At 38.4% G+C, this 21241-nt stretch overlaps 1 protein-coding gene across 1 annotated transcript; it reads left to right on the forward strand.

Moving 5' to 3' along the window:
• Nucleotides 1–7833: 7833 nt before the first annotated feature.
• Nucleotides 7834–15597, forward strand: LOC134531343 (uncharacterized). The gene is made up of 4 exons (XM_063367041.1): nt 7834–8158; nt 9592–10009; nt 12624–12720; nt 15167–15597. Exons 1-4 carry the CDS (start codon nt 7955–7957, stop codon nt 15507–15509), a joined length of 1062 nt encoding a protein of 353 aa, XP_063223111.1. The 5' UTR covers nt 7834–7954; the 3' UTR covers nt 15510–15597.
• The last annotated feature ends 5644 nt before the right edge of the window (nt 15598–21241 follow it).

A 21241-nucleotide genomic window follows, 5' to 3' on the forward strand; every position in this document is an offset into this window, starting at 1 on the left:
CAGAGTAGTTGTTTGGTAAATAAGATCAACTCTCCCTTTTAAGAGTTCCGCCATTTTTGCACATGGGATGCTGTGACAATTCAAATATCCCTATATGTATAATCATATAGGCCCAATATGTATTATGTTTATATTTTTTGGTTTTCGTTGTTTTAAATTATGCCTAAGTTACAATTCACACTTTGTAATGCAATTTGGTTTTATTTTTAATTCAAGTGTTTACATTAGCTTTATTTTTCTCATATGTTTATATCTATCAAGTTTAGCAGCTTGTTCTCCTTCTGGTAACAGAGGATTGCTGGGGTAACAAAAAAATTTTTAAAGGAGAGCGATTTGAAATGTGACGCCATGTTGATCAGTAAAAAGTTTTTTTAATGTATATAAAGGTTTGTCAAGAATCTGCAATTATATATGACACCCAGTGGTTGGGCCTAGACATTCAACAAGCATCTATGTAAATGTGGGTATTGTTTATTGGAGTTTAATAATGTTTTACATTGAGTAATAAATGGCGAGGGTAAGCATATAATTTTTTTGTCTTGATTGATCTCCCTAGATTTTGTCTGCCAGAAGAACCTATTTTCGTCAAAGGTTAAGGAGTTTAGTTCACTTGTACTTTTTTAGCGTATATTTTTTTTCTATTGCCTGGTTATTTAACTATTGTGGTTTTCGTTTTATATATAATTTTGTCACTTCATAAGTTATCTAATTTCTGCAAGCCTTATCTGGACTAAGACTACGGAAAACTCGACAGTGCAGTATAGACTGTGTTCTGCGAAATGAACTAGGTAACTGCAGCTCCATTAATGTATATATATGTATGTATACATATATATTAATACAAATAGTATACTTTTATTAAAGAAACCCGAGATCAGTTTTGCTTTTGCAATTTGTGGCCCGTCACATACTGACATAAATTTTGACGCTATGTAACATCTGAGCCTAAAATACTGAACTATTCAATTAATATTTCATTTTTTATTGTGATGTAATAAATTATCCTTATTTTTCAAGAGTATTGTATACATATATGTTAGAAGTTACTGAGTTATTAATTTTTCTTTATTTTGCTCTTGGAATGCAAACTAATGAGACGATGTCTTGTTCTCATTTCTTATAGTGTTCGTTGTTTCAAGTTGAATAGAATTAAGAAGTGTTAAATGTTTTTGTTTTTAAGTTAATCTGTTACAGATCTGATGCAGTGGATAAGTTCTGTTGTATACTTAAAAAAGTTTGTGGCTACAACGCCAGGGCTTATGTTAATATACATGCTACATGATCTGCTGACATTGCACATAAATACATATATTTTGCAATGCATTGCAGAGGTTTGGAATAACATACGCGTTAAGACCGACAAGGTATTTGTAATCGAATTTGAATAATTCAATAAACATTCCATGTCTACCGACAAGATTCAAATTCTCATTTCATCTCCGAGCACTATTTTTTTTAGCGTGAAACAAAGCCACATATGTAGTTTTCAGTCACTTTTAACCAATAAGCTGTATATACTTAAACCCTGTAGTTGTCTTTTTGCACGTGCCATGCTTTTATTTTACTATCGTGAAATATTAAGATATATCGTATTGCAAGAGAAAATCACTTTCAGGCGAGTTGCAAACGGAAATATGGCGATGTTTTTAGGTGCTTTGCACACAGACAGTTAATTGTTTATATTTTGTGGCTCGAAGTGCTCCAAGTAGCTACAGCTAGGCGTAGGGAATCCTTAACTCTCACTTTGCCATACTGAAATATGTTATTGCACTTCATAGTTTATATAATATAAGAATCAAAATGGACACAGTATCGTTTGCAATATGAATATTGAAACTGAATTTACTAATACGGTTTTGCTGCATACACCATCATTAAAATTACCAATACCTCACATAACATTTTACATGCGCGTTATTCATTTCAGTTGCAGGTGACAATGTTATACAATTTTACAGGTCACTTCATAACTATGGACATAAAAGGGTTTCAAAGTAGTTAGGCTTATTCCTGAACTGTTGCATTCCCTCATAAATAAGACTTTTCTTAGAGAAACTTAGTAATAATTGCAAACAAAACATAATACATACAATAAGACATTTATATATCACGAGGATTTTATTTTTCCAGATACGTTGCGCAATGTCAATAACGCAGAAAAAACAAGCTACCTCCAAGAGGCAAGACTGGTACCGTCTCGCAGACGGCGCAGTAGAGTCTATGTAGAACAAGATGTTCGTAGAAGTGAGGCACAGGATTCTTCGGATAATGGCCAGAGAAATGTCTTTGAGTTTCTCCAATCAGTCAAGCATACTTTGACTTCAAGAGCAAGAGCAAGAACTTTGAGGCACAGGTCTACTGGGGCAGCCAGCAGATAACGGTCCTGCCAACCAGGTGAAGCCCGAACTGCTTCACAGTAGACCGCAGTCACCTGAGGAACAGCAGCAGCTGTCTCGGAATGTGTGCTGCATTTGTTTAGCCGGTCCTCCTGAGAGCCGTTGTCCCTTGCAGCCACGGCATTTGTGAAATGTGTACAGCACGGTGGCTAGAAACCGAAAGTGAACATGGCTGCCAAGCTAGATGCCCACAGTGCAGGAGTGAGGTGCAAATATTTATGCGATTATTCTTATAGGTGGGAGTTAAGCATAATAATTTCTGACTTGTAAATATTTTAAATTTTAAATTGTATTTGCATATTTAGTTTAGCAAAATTCACAGTTATAAATTACTATATATTTTTTACAGCTTCATCAAAATTTTATCTTTAAAAACATGACACGACAATGCAAGGAAAATATTTTGAATGTTGTATCGTGCTTGTAGGATAAATTCATATGTGTGATTTAATTGTATATTGTCATTCAATCATTTTAATGTTGACTTTTTCAATAGTGAAAATGAATTATCATAAAAATACTTTTATTGTTTGAAACGATTATTGGTGTTGCTTAATAAACTTTAATGTTCTTATTAATTTTTATTTATTTGTCATATTACTTTCTTTCGTATGGAGGAAATTATAAGTACCTAATTGTACTCTTGTGTGAGTGTGTGTAATGTGTTAGAGCATGTGCATGTGCTTACTCATATGTCATATGTCAATGTCAGAGAGCTTCCACGCTTGTTAAAGTACGCCATTTAATATAGCGTGAATTTTGAAGTGGTATGTCATTTCTCAGCAGGAACCAGTCGTTAATAAATAACTTAATTTTCACATTACATAGCAACAAATAATTTGCACCTCCTCGATAATATTTTTAATGCAATATAGTGTATAATACTTCTTCACTTAGTATTTGCGAATTACAACAATACCTGGACATTGCAAAAATATTATAGATTAATTACAATAATGCTCTCGTAATGTTACAAAATAAAAAATTTCCAAGAATTACTTAGTAATTACAAACATTATGAAGAATGGTCTGCAGCACAAAGGTGTGTATTAAGCAGTGTGATTCTGCGGTTGGCGACAAACCGTTTTGAATTATTATCACTATAAAATTTGATTGTATATTCATGTGCATAAATAAAATTCTATGTAGGCGTAATTATTTATTAAGAATTTAAAATTTATGTTTGGTAACCAATACCAATTTTAAAGCCATGGTCCTTACTATATATATATATTTATTTATTTATTTATTTATTTATTCCTTAAAATTTAAATTTGTCTATATGTCCCAACATAAACTTCTTTATGGCAAGATATTTTGACTATGATATCATACCAAGGATGCACTAATGCTTAGGTTAATATTTCCATTTATTTACATTTAATAAACAAAGCGTTGAAACTTAATATTTAATGCGGTGAAAATCATATAAAATTATTACTGTGATATTGTTTAAAGAGATCAGGACTAGACGCCTAGACTATATTTAAAAAAATATTTGATACAACCTGCAATTCGTCTCGTCTTGGTATGTTACCAGGACCAACTCTATTATGAATTCAGTACATTTAAAGGTATAATATAAAATGTTTGATTGCTTTCAAATATTTACTCTGTGTGTAAATAATTGTAAGGGATACCCAAAGATTAGCGGATTAATTTTAGGAGAAGTGTGAATTCAAACAATGGTATGTTGGTACTACTGCCTCGATCAGCTCTTCGACTTTTAACACCTGAAGTACTCTGAACCAATTATAAAGTAAAAACTAAATGCTTGCCCAATGATGTCCTTTAACTTTGTCGGTAAGAAGCAAATGAGCATTTCACATGTGCTTGAATACTGAAACCCCCAAAACTATTCCAATCTGTAGCCATTGCCGGTTTCTTTAAACCAATTGCGTCTTCCTGGTTGCGCTTTTCTCTGGAAGACGATGGTGAAAAAGCGCTAAACACTCCTTATTTGGGCATTTTCACGAGACAAAATGAGTTTAAGAACTTCCGTTCAAGATATTTATTATTATGTTTCAAACAAAGGAACTAATAAACATGAAGACACCAATATATAAAATTTGTCATTCCATAAATTTGTTAAACAATCATTACCATCAGTGTCATGATGAGATACACCTTAAACATATTCGGTTATTTTAAGCCTTTTACAAGTACTCACACGTTCATAATAAAGGCCAGCTCTTCCTTATCATTTGAATTGTCTGAGAATTACAGTAATTTTACGATAGGCATCAACATTTTGTCAGTATTCTTTCCAGCTGCCACCATAGTGCACCGAAATAGCAGCACAGACTTTACAAATAAGTGCGCAAAAAACGAAAGCAGCGGCCACTAGTTTAATGTAACTAGCAAGTTGAAGGAAACTATTACATGCACTCAGTACGAGTACACTTCAGGGAGAAGACACGGCACACGGTCAGTGTGCACCGAGTACAGGTTATTGCAGTAAGTGGAAGAAGTTATAGTTTGTTAGCTATCTGCTAACATAATAAACTACGGTAGTGTAACTATTTTAAACGAATTATTGTTTTATTCATCCCCACTTTAAATCTCAGATTTAATTTCATTTATTTTTGAATTAAAATGAGCTTCAGCAATCTTAAATCGCAATATACTGTTGCATCAAACTATTAAAATTATCGTACAGGGACTTCAGCTATACCTCAGCTCACCCTGAACTTACTTAAGTAGAGTTAATTTTGGAGTCCACAAGGACACTCTAAACACGATTTAAAAATATTTTAAATATAAACATGACTTATAATTAGGGAAGGGAATTTTTCGCGGTCGCGAATTATTCATGAATTCGCGCGAATTCCGAGGCAAAATGTGAATTATAGCTTAGTCACAAAATATAGCAAAACTTGCACGTTATTGTTAATAAAAAAGTTTTAAACATAGTGGAACCTCGCTACTACGAGAGCTTACAATGGCGAGAAAAATCCTCGTAACGAGTACTCGTAATAACCGAACATAGAAAATTCAATTCTAGTTTAAAATCCTGAACCTTACCAAAATGTCTAAAAGTCACTCCATAACTCCAAAACGGTGCACTGTAGTGAAAAAACACATAGAATAAAAGTTGAAGCAGATTAAATTTCTAATAGAAAAGGCCTGTATAATGTTTTTGTATCTTCAACGGTTTTTGTTTTAATCACGAATGAAATGGTCTGACTCCTGACCGAGCTACGCGACGCAAAGTAACCGCTGGCACCGTCGCCGCGCCGTGCTAGACGAAGGAAAGGTTTGTGGATCGGAGGGGAGAGGAGATAAGTGGAGTGGAGAAAGGAAAATGTAGGAGGGATGGAAGAGGGGAAGGACATCTGCCCTCCTCCCTCCTTATGCTGTTGCAGTTTCTGATGGGAAATATCCGGTGTCGCATGCCGAATATAAGTTATTGTGAGGGGTTTATTAATTAAAGTGAATTCCTTGTGTGGTGCATTTCAACATAGCGCCGGTACCCCTGGTTACACCACACTACAAGACACAGGAAATTTTGTGGGAAAGCTCAGACACTATCGTAATATTGCATCATTAAATCCTGTAAAGCTAGACAGGAAGAGTGCTTTTTTTTTGCTGCCGAGCCTCCATTAACACGCTAACGTACGCAACGTGGGCAACGTGGGCAACGTGGTCTCTCGCATACACACATGCACACACGCACACAGGGGACACGGCTCTAGTACAATGTACACAGGGGCTGGGTTATTTTTAGAATTACCCCTCTTCCGAAAGCCAGCCTAGCGGCAGTAAATGAACCTGGGGGGGGGGGGGGGGGGGCGCTTCATGAAACGGCCGAGAGAGAGAGAGAGAAAGAGAGCATATTGTCCGCCACAAGACCCCCTCCCCCTCACTTTTCATTCTTTCTCGACAGCTAACTGTGAGTCATTGTCCGCCGGCGCCAGCGGCCAGCATAACGGCCCTCTCCCGCTTAGAAGCATTTGTTTACTGCGTGAACTTTTTTCTTCCAACTAATGGTGTTTTTCCGTGTTTCAAGATGCCATTGAAATCTCTCGTACTTACGAAAGGGTCAACACGGAAGCACTCGTAATAACCAGATTAGTTTAGTATTATTTACATAGTCAAACTGACGGTGCATTACTAAACTCTCATAACTTCGAGGGTCTCGTAGTATTCCGTACTCGTAGTTATGAGGTTCCACTGTATTTTATGGCGAATGCAATAGGGTAATAAAACTAAAATGCGAACGGTGTGGAAAAACGGGATGATCTACTGTGGAACCTCGCTACTACAAGATCTTCGAAGTTACGACAGTTTTGTGATGCACCGTCAGTTTGGACTACGTAAATCATACTGGTAATTAAGAGTGATTCTTTGTCCATCCTCTCGTAAGTACGTGATTTGAATGGCATCTCCAAAAAAAGAAAAAAAATTCACGTAAACAGCCAGCAAGGGGGTGGGGGGGAATGCCCATAGTGAGTCGCTACGTCGCGTCGGCGGACTGGGACTAGCATGCCGAAGAGGGGGTGAAGAAGGAAGTGGAAAAGGGGGGATGACGCAGACTGGCTTAGCACGTGACTTTGTAGAGAAGAGGGCAATAGTGACAAAGAGAGAGACGGGTGGTTGGAATGCACGCAGGAAGACGTCACTGTTGTTAGGTGACTATCTTTCGGGCTGCTCTACTCTAAAAATAGCTTTGCCTCCCTCGTCTTCAACACACTTCACTACCCCCCTCGCAACCCAACCGGGAAGCAAAACGACCTGCGCAGTGCACCTGCCCAACAGCAGTCACGGTAAAACCTGCCTAGCGCACGTACGTATGTAGATGTAAATAAACAAATTGTCTTGTACTACTGGCAAATATCGGTAATTTGATCATGGTGAATTAAAAACATTCTAAAGGTGATTTGAAGTGAGAGTAGGTACTGAAAATGCTGAACAATAAATTAAGTGCTCGCGACAGGGCATTTCAATATCAGAAAAATGGATTCTATTGCTCAGATAGTCGCACCGTAATGTGCAAATTTCTTAAGTGTCAGGTTGCGTGGGAGCGTAAAGATTCTATAGAAAAACACCTAAAATCTGCCAAGCACATCAGTGCAGAAAAAGGTTGCCCTGAATCAAAATTACAGACTTCGATCGCTACATGCTTCAGTAGTGCGGAAAGGAAGAAATAAACTGCTGACTACCTCGGCAAACGAGTGACGGAAACTTTTCTGAAAGCAAATATTCCGCTAAAAAAACTTGAAAATCCGCATCTGAAAGATTTCCTGAACAAGTTTGTTGAAGGTGCTGGTGATATTCCTTGTCTAAGGCTCCTTTCACACTATCCGGTTTTTTCGCCGTCCGGGAACTGGACGGCAGCGAGGTACATTGAGGGGAATGGGAGCTTTCACACTACGAACCTCCGGCAGTTTGGCCGTCCGGCTGCCTGATGACTCGCCGGATTGCCACTACAATCGTCCGGTCGCCGAACGGCGAAATAGCCGCATAACTGCGTAGTAGTTTACTGCGCAGTATTGGAGCGTTTACACTTTCCGGCAGTCTTCAGCTCATGAGAAGTGTTGTTGCATAGTTGCACAGAAATGAGTGATCTTGACATCGACGTGGACAAATTAATATGTTTAGTTCACGAAAGGCCTGTTTTGTGGGATAAAACAATGGAGATTTACAAGGACAGAAACCTCACAAGAGAAGCATGGCGCCAAGTTTGTGTCGAGTTTGTTGGGGATTTCGACAGTAAAACACCTTCCGAAAAGAAGAGTATTGGTAAGTTAATTTCGCCATTAGTTAAATTTTAAAGAGAAGTTGGAAATTAGAAATAAGTACACATTCTTGAGATACGAAACGTATGTAGCCAACAATATGTTTTTAAAGGTTATTCAAATTTTAACAATTAAGTTTTCCCAACAGTTTTACACATCATTTCTTAGCACTGTTGTAGGTAGCACATAATAATTATAGGCTGAAGTTGGTTGCAGTAGATATATTTTGGTTCTTGTATTTTAATACAATTAATTTTAAAACTAAAATGGGCAAATTAAATCCCAACCATTTAAGTTAAATGATAAATTTCAATTATTAATATAATGTATGCGAGGCTAAAGAATTGAATTGATACAGTTTGTTTTATTAAAAAAATATTTTTGTAACGTATTTAGACATACATGTAAATAAAACTCGTAAGTGCAGTACAGTACAGTACGAAAACATATCATGAGACGCATCATTGTGTCAGTTTATATATTTTTCATCTGCCACGATAGTGCACCAAAATCCGTTAGGAAGTAATCAGCCAGGACGTTTCGTAGCATGTTTGACTTTATTCCTCCACGAATAGGCTGTCCACCAACTGAAAGATCTTCAAGTCCAACAATTGACGTTGTGTCTTCAAAGCTATATCCGTCTCTGTCGCGCACAAAGTTATGAAGTACAACACAAGCTTTGACAATGTCTACTGCAAAATCAATGTTAACATTCAGTGGTCGATGGAAAATTCTCCATTTATTGGTCAGTATCCCGAAAGAACATTCCACATATCTTCTTGCTCTGCTGAGCCGATAATTGAATACCCTTTTTCTTACATCAAGATGAACGCCTCCAAAAGGACGGATGAGCTTTGTCGACAAAGGAAAAGCTTCATCTCCCAAAAAGAAGTAAGGTACTTTAGGCGATTCACTTCCATACAAAGGTCTTTCATCTGGCAGTAAAATCTGACCACTGTCTAAACCTTTCCACAAAGAAGATTGCTTGAAAATAGAAGGGTCACTTTCTGATCCGTAGGAACCAATGTCGACGTATGTAAATCGATAGTTTGCATCAGTAACAGCTAGTATTACTATAGAAAAGTAACCTTTATAATTGAAGTACATTGACCCACTATCTTCTGGCTTTATTACTCTGACATGCTTCCCGTCTACTGCGCCGATACAATGCGGAAAATTCGCTTTCTTCTCAAAATCATTTGCAATTGCTTCATATTTTTCCTTGCATAGTTTTGGAATGCATTGTTCATGAAGAATGGTCCAGATTGCAGAACAAACATTTCTGACAATTTTGCTTATTGTTGATACTCCCATTCTATACGAATAATGTAGGTCCATGAAAGTGCATCCACTGGCTAGGTACCTAGAATTATAATTAATTGTTAATAAAACATTACATTAAGAAACACAAAAAGACATCATACAAATGATCATGTCATATTTAAAAACAAAATAACTCTAACAATGTAATTTCTCTTTCAGGGCAACAAATCATGAAGAAATGGAACAATATAAGAGACTCTTGGATGAAAACGAATAGAAAACTCAAAGAAGGCCAAAAATCTGGTTCAGGTGCTAACAAAATCAGAAAATACATATATCACGACGAATTGATGTTTTTGAAAAAAATATGTGAACATCGGCCGAGTGATTCTAGCTTTGAGGCAGAAGAACGCAATATTTCACAGAAGAATACTGACAACCTCCCAGATAACAGTACATCAGAGACATTTACTGAAGAACAGGGTTATGAAGAAGCAGACGCAGCAGTGGAACAGCAAATAAGACCCACTGAAAAGACAACCACGCAAAAGCGAAGTGATTCAGGGACTTCTGTAAATGTAGACACTTCCACGGCTCAAGGTAATAAGGGATGAAGAAAAAGGAAGCTCGACGAATTTGAAACACGAATGCTAAAGGCTGTGGAAGAAACCATCAGTCCCGAAGACCCTCATTTAAGCTTTTTTAAAGGACTTTTGCCATCAATGAAAATGTTAACAAATGAACAATTCATTGATTTCCAGATGGCAGTGTTACAGGCACTAAAGGCTGTTAGTTCCCAAAATGCTACTATGACTGTTCTTCCTCCTAGACAAGGCTTGGACATTCAAGGAGTGCCCATTTATCATAATTATACCCATGAGTCCACCTAATTTTCACCATTACCCTCACTCATCCACTCAGTTTTCGCAACCTCAAGCACGCTTTGAACCTAGTGTTATACATACGACTCCTCAGCAGCATACGTCTAAAACAGTCTTTCCAGTACAGACCTCCCATTCTGTTGATTCAGCAACTCAAAATGAGTCCGCTACATGGTACATCTACATCGGCCACGAAGACACCTTCACCTGCTGATTCGACTTTAACATGTTTGTCAGAAATGCAAGATATTGATTTTTAGTGTTACTTCTACCTAATTATGCTATGTCATAATACAAACAGAATTTAAGCAGAAATATGCTTTGATACTTTTTAAAACTATTATATTATTCTCAAAGTTTTTGAATTAGAATTAAAGCGTGTTAATTTTTTTATAATTGTTAATTTTTCTGTAATTATTAGATTATTATTGTTTTGTTTCGGACTAGATATTTCTCATTCATATTTACTGAACTATTTTTAATTGCTTTAAATAATAATTTTTTCAGAAGTCCTGTTTATTGCTTAAAAAATTGTAATTTTTATAGAAACATGTTTTAGGGTTTTCCATTATTTTATTACTTTGCAACAATACTCACCGGAGTGATACAGCTAGCATTTCTATGGGCTGAATACAGTTTCTTAGCTTCGTGTTTTGACGCTGAAAATGAACTTTCAGAAGACCATGAAGTTCATCGAATGTTGTCACTGACATCCGAAAATAATTAAAAAATTTATCTTCATCTTGTCTCAGTTCTTGAAATATACAAAATGCTCCTTTTCCATCTCTTCTCACTAACAGAGGATGTATCCAAAACCGTCTATTTCGCTTTTTTTTACGTCTTTGGACCAAACTTAGCACAGCGCATAATTTCTGCCGTCTGTCCATGGCTGCAACAACCGATGAAATACCGGACGAATATTGTGTAGTGTGAAAGGGATGAAAAAATTTTCCTTGTCCGGCAGTATTGCCGTCCGGTTCCCGGACGGCAAAAAAACCGTATAGTGTGAAAGAGGCCTAAGGGATGCACTCACTCATGAGCTCAGGAAAGTGATTCTTCGTTTTCATATTTCGCATGAAGCATGTTGTTTTCGGCTGATCATGTGGACAACCTACCAAAATTTATTTTATTAAAGTTTCATCGTTTGTTTTTATTGTTTTAGTTTGCTAACATAAATTTATGAATTAAAGTACCGTTTATTAAGTTTAATATTTTGGGGCCCCATCTGTTAAAATTTAAAGTAACAAATGTAACAAGTAACTCATGATACTATATAGTGATTTATAAATAATTATGTAATACTGTAATACTCACAAATGTTGTTTTAATATCAAATATAAATGGTGGTCTGAAAATGTGTTAGTTTCTATTTTTCCTATTCTTAAATATTACCCCCCTTGTTACCTAATAAAAAAATATTTCTTTTGTTTAATTTGTGAGCTGGTTGTTCAGTCGGCCTACCATTGTACTTAACTACTTTTCCTCCTTAAAGGTAAAACACCATTTAACCTGTAACGTTGCAAGACCCCTGCCCTCTTAGCTAAATATTTTTCTTTTAAACTATTTTTATGCATGTAAAAATTTCTTTAAAAGTCTTTCTAATGATATTTTACCATTTTTATGTATTTAAGGGTTGATATTTCACTTACTGTATGCTTTAATAATGTACCTTGTATTCTAACAGACATTTTTAATCATTACTATTTTTTTATGTCATTATTCACAAATAAGTCGCTGTACTAGATTTTTGCCTGTTTTGGCCTACTTTTTCAGGTTTTTCTAAATAAGTTTAATTTTGTCAAGTAATTTGTATTATGATTGCTGTTTTTAATTTTAATTAACGTGTTGCAATATAATTCTAGAACAAGGGACTGTGTCTGGGGTGATGTGTAGCAAGAGAGAGGCATAAGAGGCATAAGAGGCCTGTAAGTACGAGGGAGAACGAAACAGTAATTCCCCTCAGAGATAGATAAAGACTGGGATACACCACTGGTCGTGGGAACTGAGGGATAACTGCTGTCTCACGGTGTGGGAGAGAGAGAGAGAATGTAAAGTCCCTGGCTCTGTGGATAGAAAATTGTTTTCAATGTGTGTTCTGTTTTCCTATTGGCTTGTGATGTATGGTGTGGATGAAGCGTGCATGTGATTGGTCGGTGAGGTCATGTGACTTCTCCTCCCTGCATGAAGGAGACGGTGGCATGAGTTCACCAGTCGTCCGTCGATCGCTGCACCAGTAGGGTGCGTTAGGCCGCTTGCACACGCAACGGCAAAGCCGGTGCCGGTGCCTGCGCCGGCACCGGATGACTCACAAGTCAACAGTTATTTATGGAGTGTCGCACACACAGTCCGGGACGGCACGGAACCGGGGCTGGCTACCGGCATGCCGGTGTGCAACCGGGGCTGGCTGCCGGTGTGCAACCGGGGCTGGCTACCGGCATGCCGGTGTGCAGCCGGGGCTGGCTACCGGCATGCCGGTGTGCAGCCGGGGCTGACCTCGGCAAATCGGTGGCCGGCCAGATGTCCGGCTCGCTGGGACAATGCTAGCTTATACACCTCTTGCACATGAGCACGGGAATCCCGCCCGGCAAGCGTCCCAGCTCGGGAATCCCACCCGGGGAATCCCACCCGGAAAACGTCCCAGCTCATCAAGACTGTGTAAACATTCCACGACCCGGTAGCAGTGTAGCACAGTTTGCAAGATGAACAAGTTTACTTATGATATCGTGACATTGATAGAGTTGGTGGAAAATAGGCCTTGCTTATGGGACAAGACAAGTGATACTTTCAAAGATCGTACTGAGAAACAAAAAGCATGGGTGGAAGTGTGCACTTTTTTAGAGCCTGGATTCAACGATCTGGAGAAAAAAGAACAGACTAGAATAGGTATGTATAACCTATAGTCCTAGTAGAAAGTACGATACGTTTTTATTTCGTTTTTCAGCTAATTTTTTGCCTTTCATTACTTTAAGTTTTGGCTTAATATGAAAGAGGAATTCCAGTATAATTTTGAAATCGGCGCCACTGTACTTAGTAGTATTTAGTGTGTGACAAGCCGGAATAATTAATTGCATGTATCCTCATTTTTAATGTAAGTCTGTTTCAAGAATGTAATAGGGTGATGTACATACCCTCGGAATGTTTACACTAATGTGATTGCGTGTATATATATATGTATATAATATTTATTTATTTACTTTTGTGTAAGTTTCGCTTAACTTACGACAGTATGATGGTAGGAGGTAGCTAGGAACGAACACATATTACAGTTTCGTACATTTAAAAACAGTTTTTATTGTAAATATTTTTTATTACTGAGTACGAATTAAAGTAAATATTTAAAGCACAAATCATACAAAGTTAGATATGAAATATACACTAGTGGCACCACAATACATTTTTGAAAGACAAAACAGTGTTTAATCTTTGCTCATATTTTGCTATTTTGCCATGGCAACGCTCCTTCCGGACTAACGAAATATTCTGCAAACCCGTCTCTAATGTCCTCGGTATTTTTCGTTGCTCTTGTCGACCTAGCCGCAACCACATCCAGTAGTCCATTCGTAGTAGAGAGGTCGTCATTCTGTGAGCCGTCTCTCTCTCGCACTAAATTATGTAAAATGACGCAAGCCTTCACAATGTCTTTAGCGAATTGTTTTGATACATTCAGGGGCCTGTGGAAAATTCTCCATTTATTGCTGAGGATCCCAAAGGCACATTCTACATATCGGCGAGCCCTACACAATCGATAATTGAATACCCTTTTTTTTTCGCTGAGGTTTCGTCCTCCATACGGACGCATAATGTTCTCCGAAAGAGAAAATGCCTCATCGCCAACCAGAACAAATGGCATGTTGTAATGGCTATTTTCAGTTAACGGACACGGCGGTGGTAAATTCAATCGTCCAGTGAAAAGTAATTCATAAAATACAGTGTTTTTAAAAACAGAAGAGTCACAGTCTTTTCCATAAGCGCCTATGTCCACATACACAAATCTGTAATTTGAATCAACCACCGCCATCAAAACTATAGAAAAGAAGTGTTTGTAGTTCATGTTCATTGACCCACTCCCAGGGAATTTAAATATTCTCACATGTTTACCGTCAACCGCAGAAACACAGTGCGGAAAATGCGCTGATTTGTTGAAGCCATTGCTTATAGCCCGCCAACGCTCCTCTGTAGGTTTCGGCAACTGCTCTTCCGTGAGGCAGTCCCACAACGCACAACATACTTTTCTCACTATCTTCGCTATTGTACTTGTTCCGAGTCTGTAACTGTAGTGCAGATCTGTAAAAGTTGCTTCACTTGCGAGGTATCTGAAATATAAAGAATATATTTTTTTTACAATTTTGCAATATTTTATTTATTTATTTATGCAAGTTTACGTGAATTTCTAAACACGTGCAGACAACATGCAACAACACAGTATTAATAATTATAAATTTTAAAATAAATGTATTGGGTATTATAGTGAATAAAGGAAGTGTTTTGTTTTCATTAATTACAGATAAACGAGAAATTAACCTTTTGCGTATTCCATTTCAGGTCAACTTGTGCAAGGAAAGTGGCACAACATCAGAGATTCCTTTGTAAAATCTCAACAAAAAAAATCAGGTCAGGGTGCAACCAAAAAATACTTATATGCCACCTATCTTCACTTTCTATTGAAAGTCATCGAGAAAGACGACACCGAATCCAGTATTCCTGATCCAGAGACACAAGTGGAGGAGTTGCAAGTAAGCCACCAAGAGTCCAACGTAGAAGAAACAGGTTTCGATGATGATACTGAAGTCGTACACACAAGACATATAAATCAAGGCCGGGGCAAGAAACGCAAAACTACACAACTAGACATAGACAGAGAAATTTTAAAATCTTTGCAAAACACCAGACCTGATGAGGATGAAGTTTTCTTCATATCTATAACGCCAGCCGTGCAAAAAATGTCAGCAAATGACAAACTAGAATTTCGAATGGGTGTTCTGGGGTTGATAAGAGACATTAACAGAAAATCCACAAACTTTGAGTTTAATTCTTTGGCACACTCCTTTTCAAGCACATCCTCATCACCTTCTGCCAGTACATCCTCATCGCACACTCAAGGAGCTATTTTATATAATTCTTTGCATAGTGTTCCATCAAATGAATCCCATTTCCCTGCATACTCTTCTCAATTGCAAAACTATCCCAACGCAAATAGCCAGCAAGATTTTTCCGCAAATCATGCCACATAATTTTTTTTCTGTTAACATATGTGTTTTTCAATTATTTTTAAAAAGAAATGCCAACTTTTTACTGTATACAAGACTTGAAGTAATTATAATAAACATCACTAATTAAATCCATATTGCGTTTGATTTTTTTAAAAGTTATAATACAGCATCTTTGTTAAATTATTTATTAGAGTTATCCTTAATATGTGAATCAACTCTTATCTACTGCACTTGGAAGAAATGATATTTGCAAAGTGATTTATGGTTGAACTGCAATTATAATTGTAGGTATTGGGTTCATAATGAAACAAAGAATAAAATTTCACACAAACAACTTCAGAATTAAACTGACAACCAATTAGGATAATGATTAATCTAGTTTACAGGTCACTGAAATTTCGAATTTTCAAGTGTCTATAGCTCACGTACTCATACTGCAACAAAACGGCCAATATTACAACAATGTTTATCTCACCTGATTGTAACTGCTAGCATTTCTTTAGGAGGAATGCAGAGCCTCATCACGGTATCTTGTCCTTGTATGCAGCCAGAAATATGTGCAACAAGATAGTTGAATGTTGTACTCATTCAAAAATAGTTAAAAAATTTTGTTTCGTCATTTTCTATCTTCTCAAAAAGAGTATAAAAACTTCCTTCTAAAGTTCTCACTCTTACTATAGGATGCAGCCAATACTTTCGTCGATATGATTTACTACGATATTTGCGGCGTAGATGGAGCAGATACAATAAAAACAACCTTCGGTTCCATACGGGACACATCTTCCTTCTATGATTTCCGTATCCACACTACTCAATAGGTGTGACTACGGCGCCGGTGCGGCGCCTTGCCGGTGTGTGTGCAAAGACCACTCCCGGCGCCGGCGCCGATGCCGGTGACGGCACCGGGGAAAAGCCGGTACGTGTGCAAGCGGCCTTAGGTGGCTTCTCGCAAAATATGTAGGAGAATTGCAGGATAGAAAGTTTAACGTTGGTGATCAGAGCCATGCCGAGTTTTAAGTTAACCTAATTTTATTTTTATTTATTTCATTCTGACATTAATTAGAAATTGTGATCACCTTCGTCGGCGTTTGGTTCGTGGCGAAATTCGGTTTCGCTGGGTGCGGCCCTGTTTGAGGTCGCACTGATTTCTGTTACTTACAGTAAGAGTTTACTGAAGGACTTAATATACGTTATTTTCCGTTAATCTTCATCGCCCGAGCTGCGAGCAATTCTCGACAGGCGGATGTACGAATGGAATGAGTGAGCAACATATTGAAAGTGATTGGATTTGTCTGTGCATTCTATTTAAAAAATTAAACTAAAATTGGCGCAAAATCTTTTTATTTCATATAACGAACTGTAACAAACCTAAAGTTCAGGGCAACTTGCACTGCAGGCTTTTCTTGGAATGGTTTATCCTTACCAGTCTGGGAAAGATCGGTAGAACTTGACCCTGAACGAGTTTGAATGCTCGTGTTTCTAAAGAAAAATCTGTGATTTTTATTGAGCTATAACATGATATCAATAGGCCTATCGTAAAGGTTATCTGTTAAATCTTCTATAAATTTAAATTATTCTCATTACAATACTACTACATTTCTTATTTGCTTACAAAATTATCTCATTTGTATTTTTGTAATAAAGAGGGTATTTATATAGTTTAAAACTAATTTATGTTATTTGTAATAATTGTTACTTAATAGGAAAATATTTTTCCCTGGAGTAACGAAAGTATCGAACTGAAAAAACAATAAAGAATCGAGTATCGAAAGTGTGGTATCATCCTACCTCTACTAAAAATCAATCAATAAAATTAAAGTTTCATGGCAATCACTGTACATTTAATGGATGAATATTTTGAATTGAAGTCAGCACTGCCTGTGTTTTATTTGATGGAAAGTAGTCACAATAGTACAAATCCTGCCAAAAAAAACTGAAGGACCTAGTTATCACTAGGGGTTTGGAAGGCAAAGTCATGTTAGCTGTTTCAGACAATGCTGCCAATATAAAAAATGCCATATCGAATGAGCTTCGATGGAAGCATTTTGGATTTTTGCTCATACATTTAATTTATTTTAATGGATGCTCTAGACATAGTAATGCCAGTCAATGATAGTGTAGTTGCATACTTCAAAAGAAGTCTGATTGCTAATGTGAAGCTTCTCAACTACCATCAGGAATGGTTCATCACGGCCAAAAAATTATTGCAGCATGAAGTCACACTTTGGAAATCGGTTTTCTTTATGTTATATAGATTTCTTTAACTTGAAGATGCTGTACGTAGCACAGTGAATTTGTCCGTGATCACTACAGAAGACTGGATAATCATTACATAAATATGCCGAGTTTTGAAAAAATTTGAAAGTGCCATAAAATTTATCATTGGGGGGGTTACTATGCAACTGCATCAGTTTTGATTGTGTTGGTCACCTGCTTAAGCAACGTGTGTACCAATTTGATTGCCACAGATCTTGGTAAAACAGTAAAAACTGTATTTTCGAAGATACAAAATGGCTTGACCAAAAGGATGGGGGATCTGTTGAACATGGCAAAACATTGGTGATAAGTATATTGTAGGATCCCCGGTTTAAAACTCTGCCATTCAAAAATGCAAAAGCAGCCAAGAATACTAAAAGAAAAAAAAATTGAACTTATTGCTGGACGACTCCAAGAATGCTGAACCAACAACCCAGGCAAGTGAATCTGTTTCATGCACCGATTCAGATGACCTTTCCTTATGGTTGAAACGGGTGTATCTTCAGAGTTCGTACATGCGCCTTCCTTTCATCCCTCTCCTCACGTCATTATACTCCTCTCCTACCCCCTCCCTCTCGCCAATAATTTATTTACAGGTGAATTCTCATGTGTCTGGTGTGCGGTGCGCCGTTTCCCCTTAATTTCCCCTCCGCGCATGCGCAATTGTGTTAGGCTCTATTATTTAAGGGCTCGCAGAGCTCATTGGAGCCTCTTATTTTCAACTGATTTTTAGTAGAAACAACATGTATTGTTGTTGCCGTTCTGTCAGATTTAATCACTTCATAGCTGTTGGTCGTCATAATGTTTTGTAAATTTGTATCTGTTAAATTTTTGTTCGGGCACGTCTGACAGAACTTTACTTAAATTCACTTTGGGAAATAAACGTGCTGGTGTAGCGGGGTTTAGAACTCATGTCTAAAGGATTATCACTTTTAATAATTTTGAATTTATGCTAGCCAGCTTATAACCTTTTGCAACGACGACCACGGTGAATAATTCGCGTGTACGGCCGTGCAATCTCTAGTCCGCCGCGTCGAATGAAGTACTGTCAGGTTTGGTAGAGTAATAAACCTTCGTGTAACTTGTACTTTGTCTCGGTTTGTATGTCAATGCTTGAATTTTTGAGAGTCGTTGTATGTAACTGAATTTGTTGGGCATGCGCGCTTAAGTGGGTGCGCAGTTTTTTGGGGCGTTTAGTCCTTTTACCTTGGTCGTGGTGAATTGCTTTGAACTAGACCCGGGATTGCATGTGTCATAACTATTTTTTTTGTTGTATATTTGGCGTATGTAAATTGATCATTATTGTATTACGTATCTAATCAGTTTATTGTTAATTGCTTGTTCGAATACGTATAGAGTTTACTAAGCTATAAATGGTTTTGCTATTTTGGTTATATTTATTTGTTTTTCTCTCATACCACGTAAGGGTTTCCTCCACAGTGTAGCTACTCATTTCCTATCCAGCTAGGAACTTCGCATTAACGTGAGGTGTTATACACCGAGTTTGTAGTCTCTTGCGAATTCCGTATCCCAAGGGGTTGCAAATAAACTGCGCTACTCTGCTAGCGTAGCTTCTGTGCTGTGTTGTTCCCTGTTACAGTATCACTACCATCATGGCTGCTCCGTCCGTGGGCTGGGTGTATAAATGTTCTAAGAGCGAGCTGCTGCAGCACTTTGAGGACAACGGCCTTGTCTACGAGCCTTCCGAGACCGTGGCGGACTTGCGCGCCAGGCTCGTAAAGTTCGTCCGGACGTCATGGGACGCGGCGAGTGCGGACTCTCCTCTGCCCGCTCCCGTTAGCGTGAGTGCTGCGCAGAACTCGTCGTTTAATTTGAAACTTTTTTTTTCAACTTTGAAATCTCTGCCTTCCTTGGACGATGCCGAGCCCAAGGCGGCTTTGACATTTCTGTTAGAAGCACATAGGATCAATGAGCTTAATCTTGTTTCTGAAACTGACTTTCTAAAGGCTCTGCTTAGTAAGTGCGGAAGCCACTATCAGGAATTGTTAACGATTGCGATTCGCAATAGGTCTACCTTTTCAGATTTTAAGTCACAAGTTCTACGTCTAGCATGTCCTCCACGAGTCCTTGACACCTGTAAAAGAGATTTAGTTTACAGGTTTCAGTTTCCTAACGAGTCAGTTGTAACATTTATAAACTCAGTTTTGTCTTACGTAGAAGTGTTAGAATTGACTCTGCTTGAGGCTGAAGTGGTAGACATAATATTAGGAAACATCACACCTCTGTGCCTTCAGCACTCAGCTATGCTTAAAGCCCCTACTACAATAGAGGAATTACGTCATTGGGGCCGTGAAATAGAGAGTAGGCTCATTACCACGCAGAAGTTTCATGCGGAATTCCCACCCATTGGTCATTTTGGCGTGACACGCCCACAGTTTAAGGCCTTGAGCTCCCAGCCTGCTAAAGTGTTGGCTGTCGGCGGCGCCGAGCGACCGCCCGCTCGAGTGAGCATAAGTGTAATCCAGCCGGGTAGCACCGAGCGACGTGCGCCTGATGATGCACCGCGCGCCAGCCAGGTCGCCGGGCCGTCTAATGCCACTGACGTCACGCACTCCCACGGCAGGTGTGCCAACTGCTGCGCGTTTGGACATTTAACCGCAGCTTGCTCTAGCACTCGCGTGGATCTCCATAGACGTAAATGCTTTAGGTGCAAGGGAATCGGGCATTACCGCCGGGATTGTCCGGGAAACTGACCTTGACGGGCCGGAAACTTGGTCGTCTCCGTCGGAAGTTTCGCAAATCCAAGTCTAAATATTTTTTACATTTTGTGGAAACTTTGATTCAAGGACAGTCTTTCTCCGCCTTGGTGGACTCCGGGGCTACTTGTTCGCTTATTAGCGATAGCCTGTTTGATCGTTTGTGTATCCGGTCCCCGTATTTAGCGAGTAAAGTCTCTCACAACTTTGAAGCTAAGGTTTTCACCGCCAACGGGGAAGTTTTGAGTGCCTCTAAGTCGGTCGTCTTACACTTGAAAATCGCGGGTTTGTCCTGGGATTGGGTATTTACTGTGGTGCATGGTCTCTCTTATGATTTGATTTTGGGTTTAGATTTCCTGGGCGGCACCCGCTGCGTCTTCGACGCGTGTGCGTGTGAGTTACGCTTTGGATTTGCCCCCAACTTAAGGGTATTGCTTACCTCTGAGAACGTAAAGCCGATTGTCATGGCTTGTCACGAGCCCACTGTTAGTGATAGGGAGAAAGCTTTAGCGGAGTTGATAACGTTGTATCCAGACGTAATCACTAAGGCCATAGGTAGGTGCGATGTGCTTCCGTATCGCCTTTATTTGAAGGACGAAACGCCTGTCAGATCTAAGTATCACAAAGTGTCGCCTCCTAAGTTGCAGGCAATGAGAGAAATTATTAACAGGTTGTTGGATGCCGGGGTTATATCGCCGTCTACCTCGGATTACAGTACTCCCACATTTTTGGTTTCAAAAAAAAACACCTCTGAGTTTAGGATGGTGCATAATTATAGAC

The sequence above is a fragment of the Bacillus rossius genome, chromosome 3, assembly GCF_032445375.1.
Source record: "Bacillus rossius redtenbacheri isolate Brsri chromosome 3, Brsri_v3, whole genome shotgun sequence".
Classification (NCBI taxonomy): Eukaryota; Metazoa; Arthropoda; class Insecta; order Phasmatodea; family Bacillidae; genus Bacillus; species Bacillus rossius.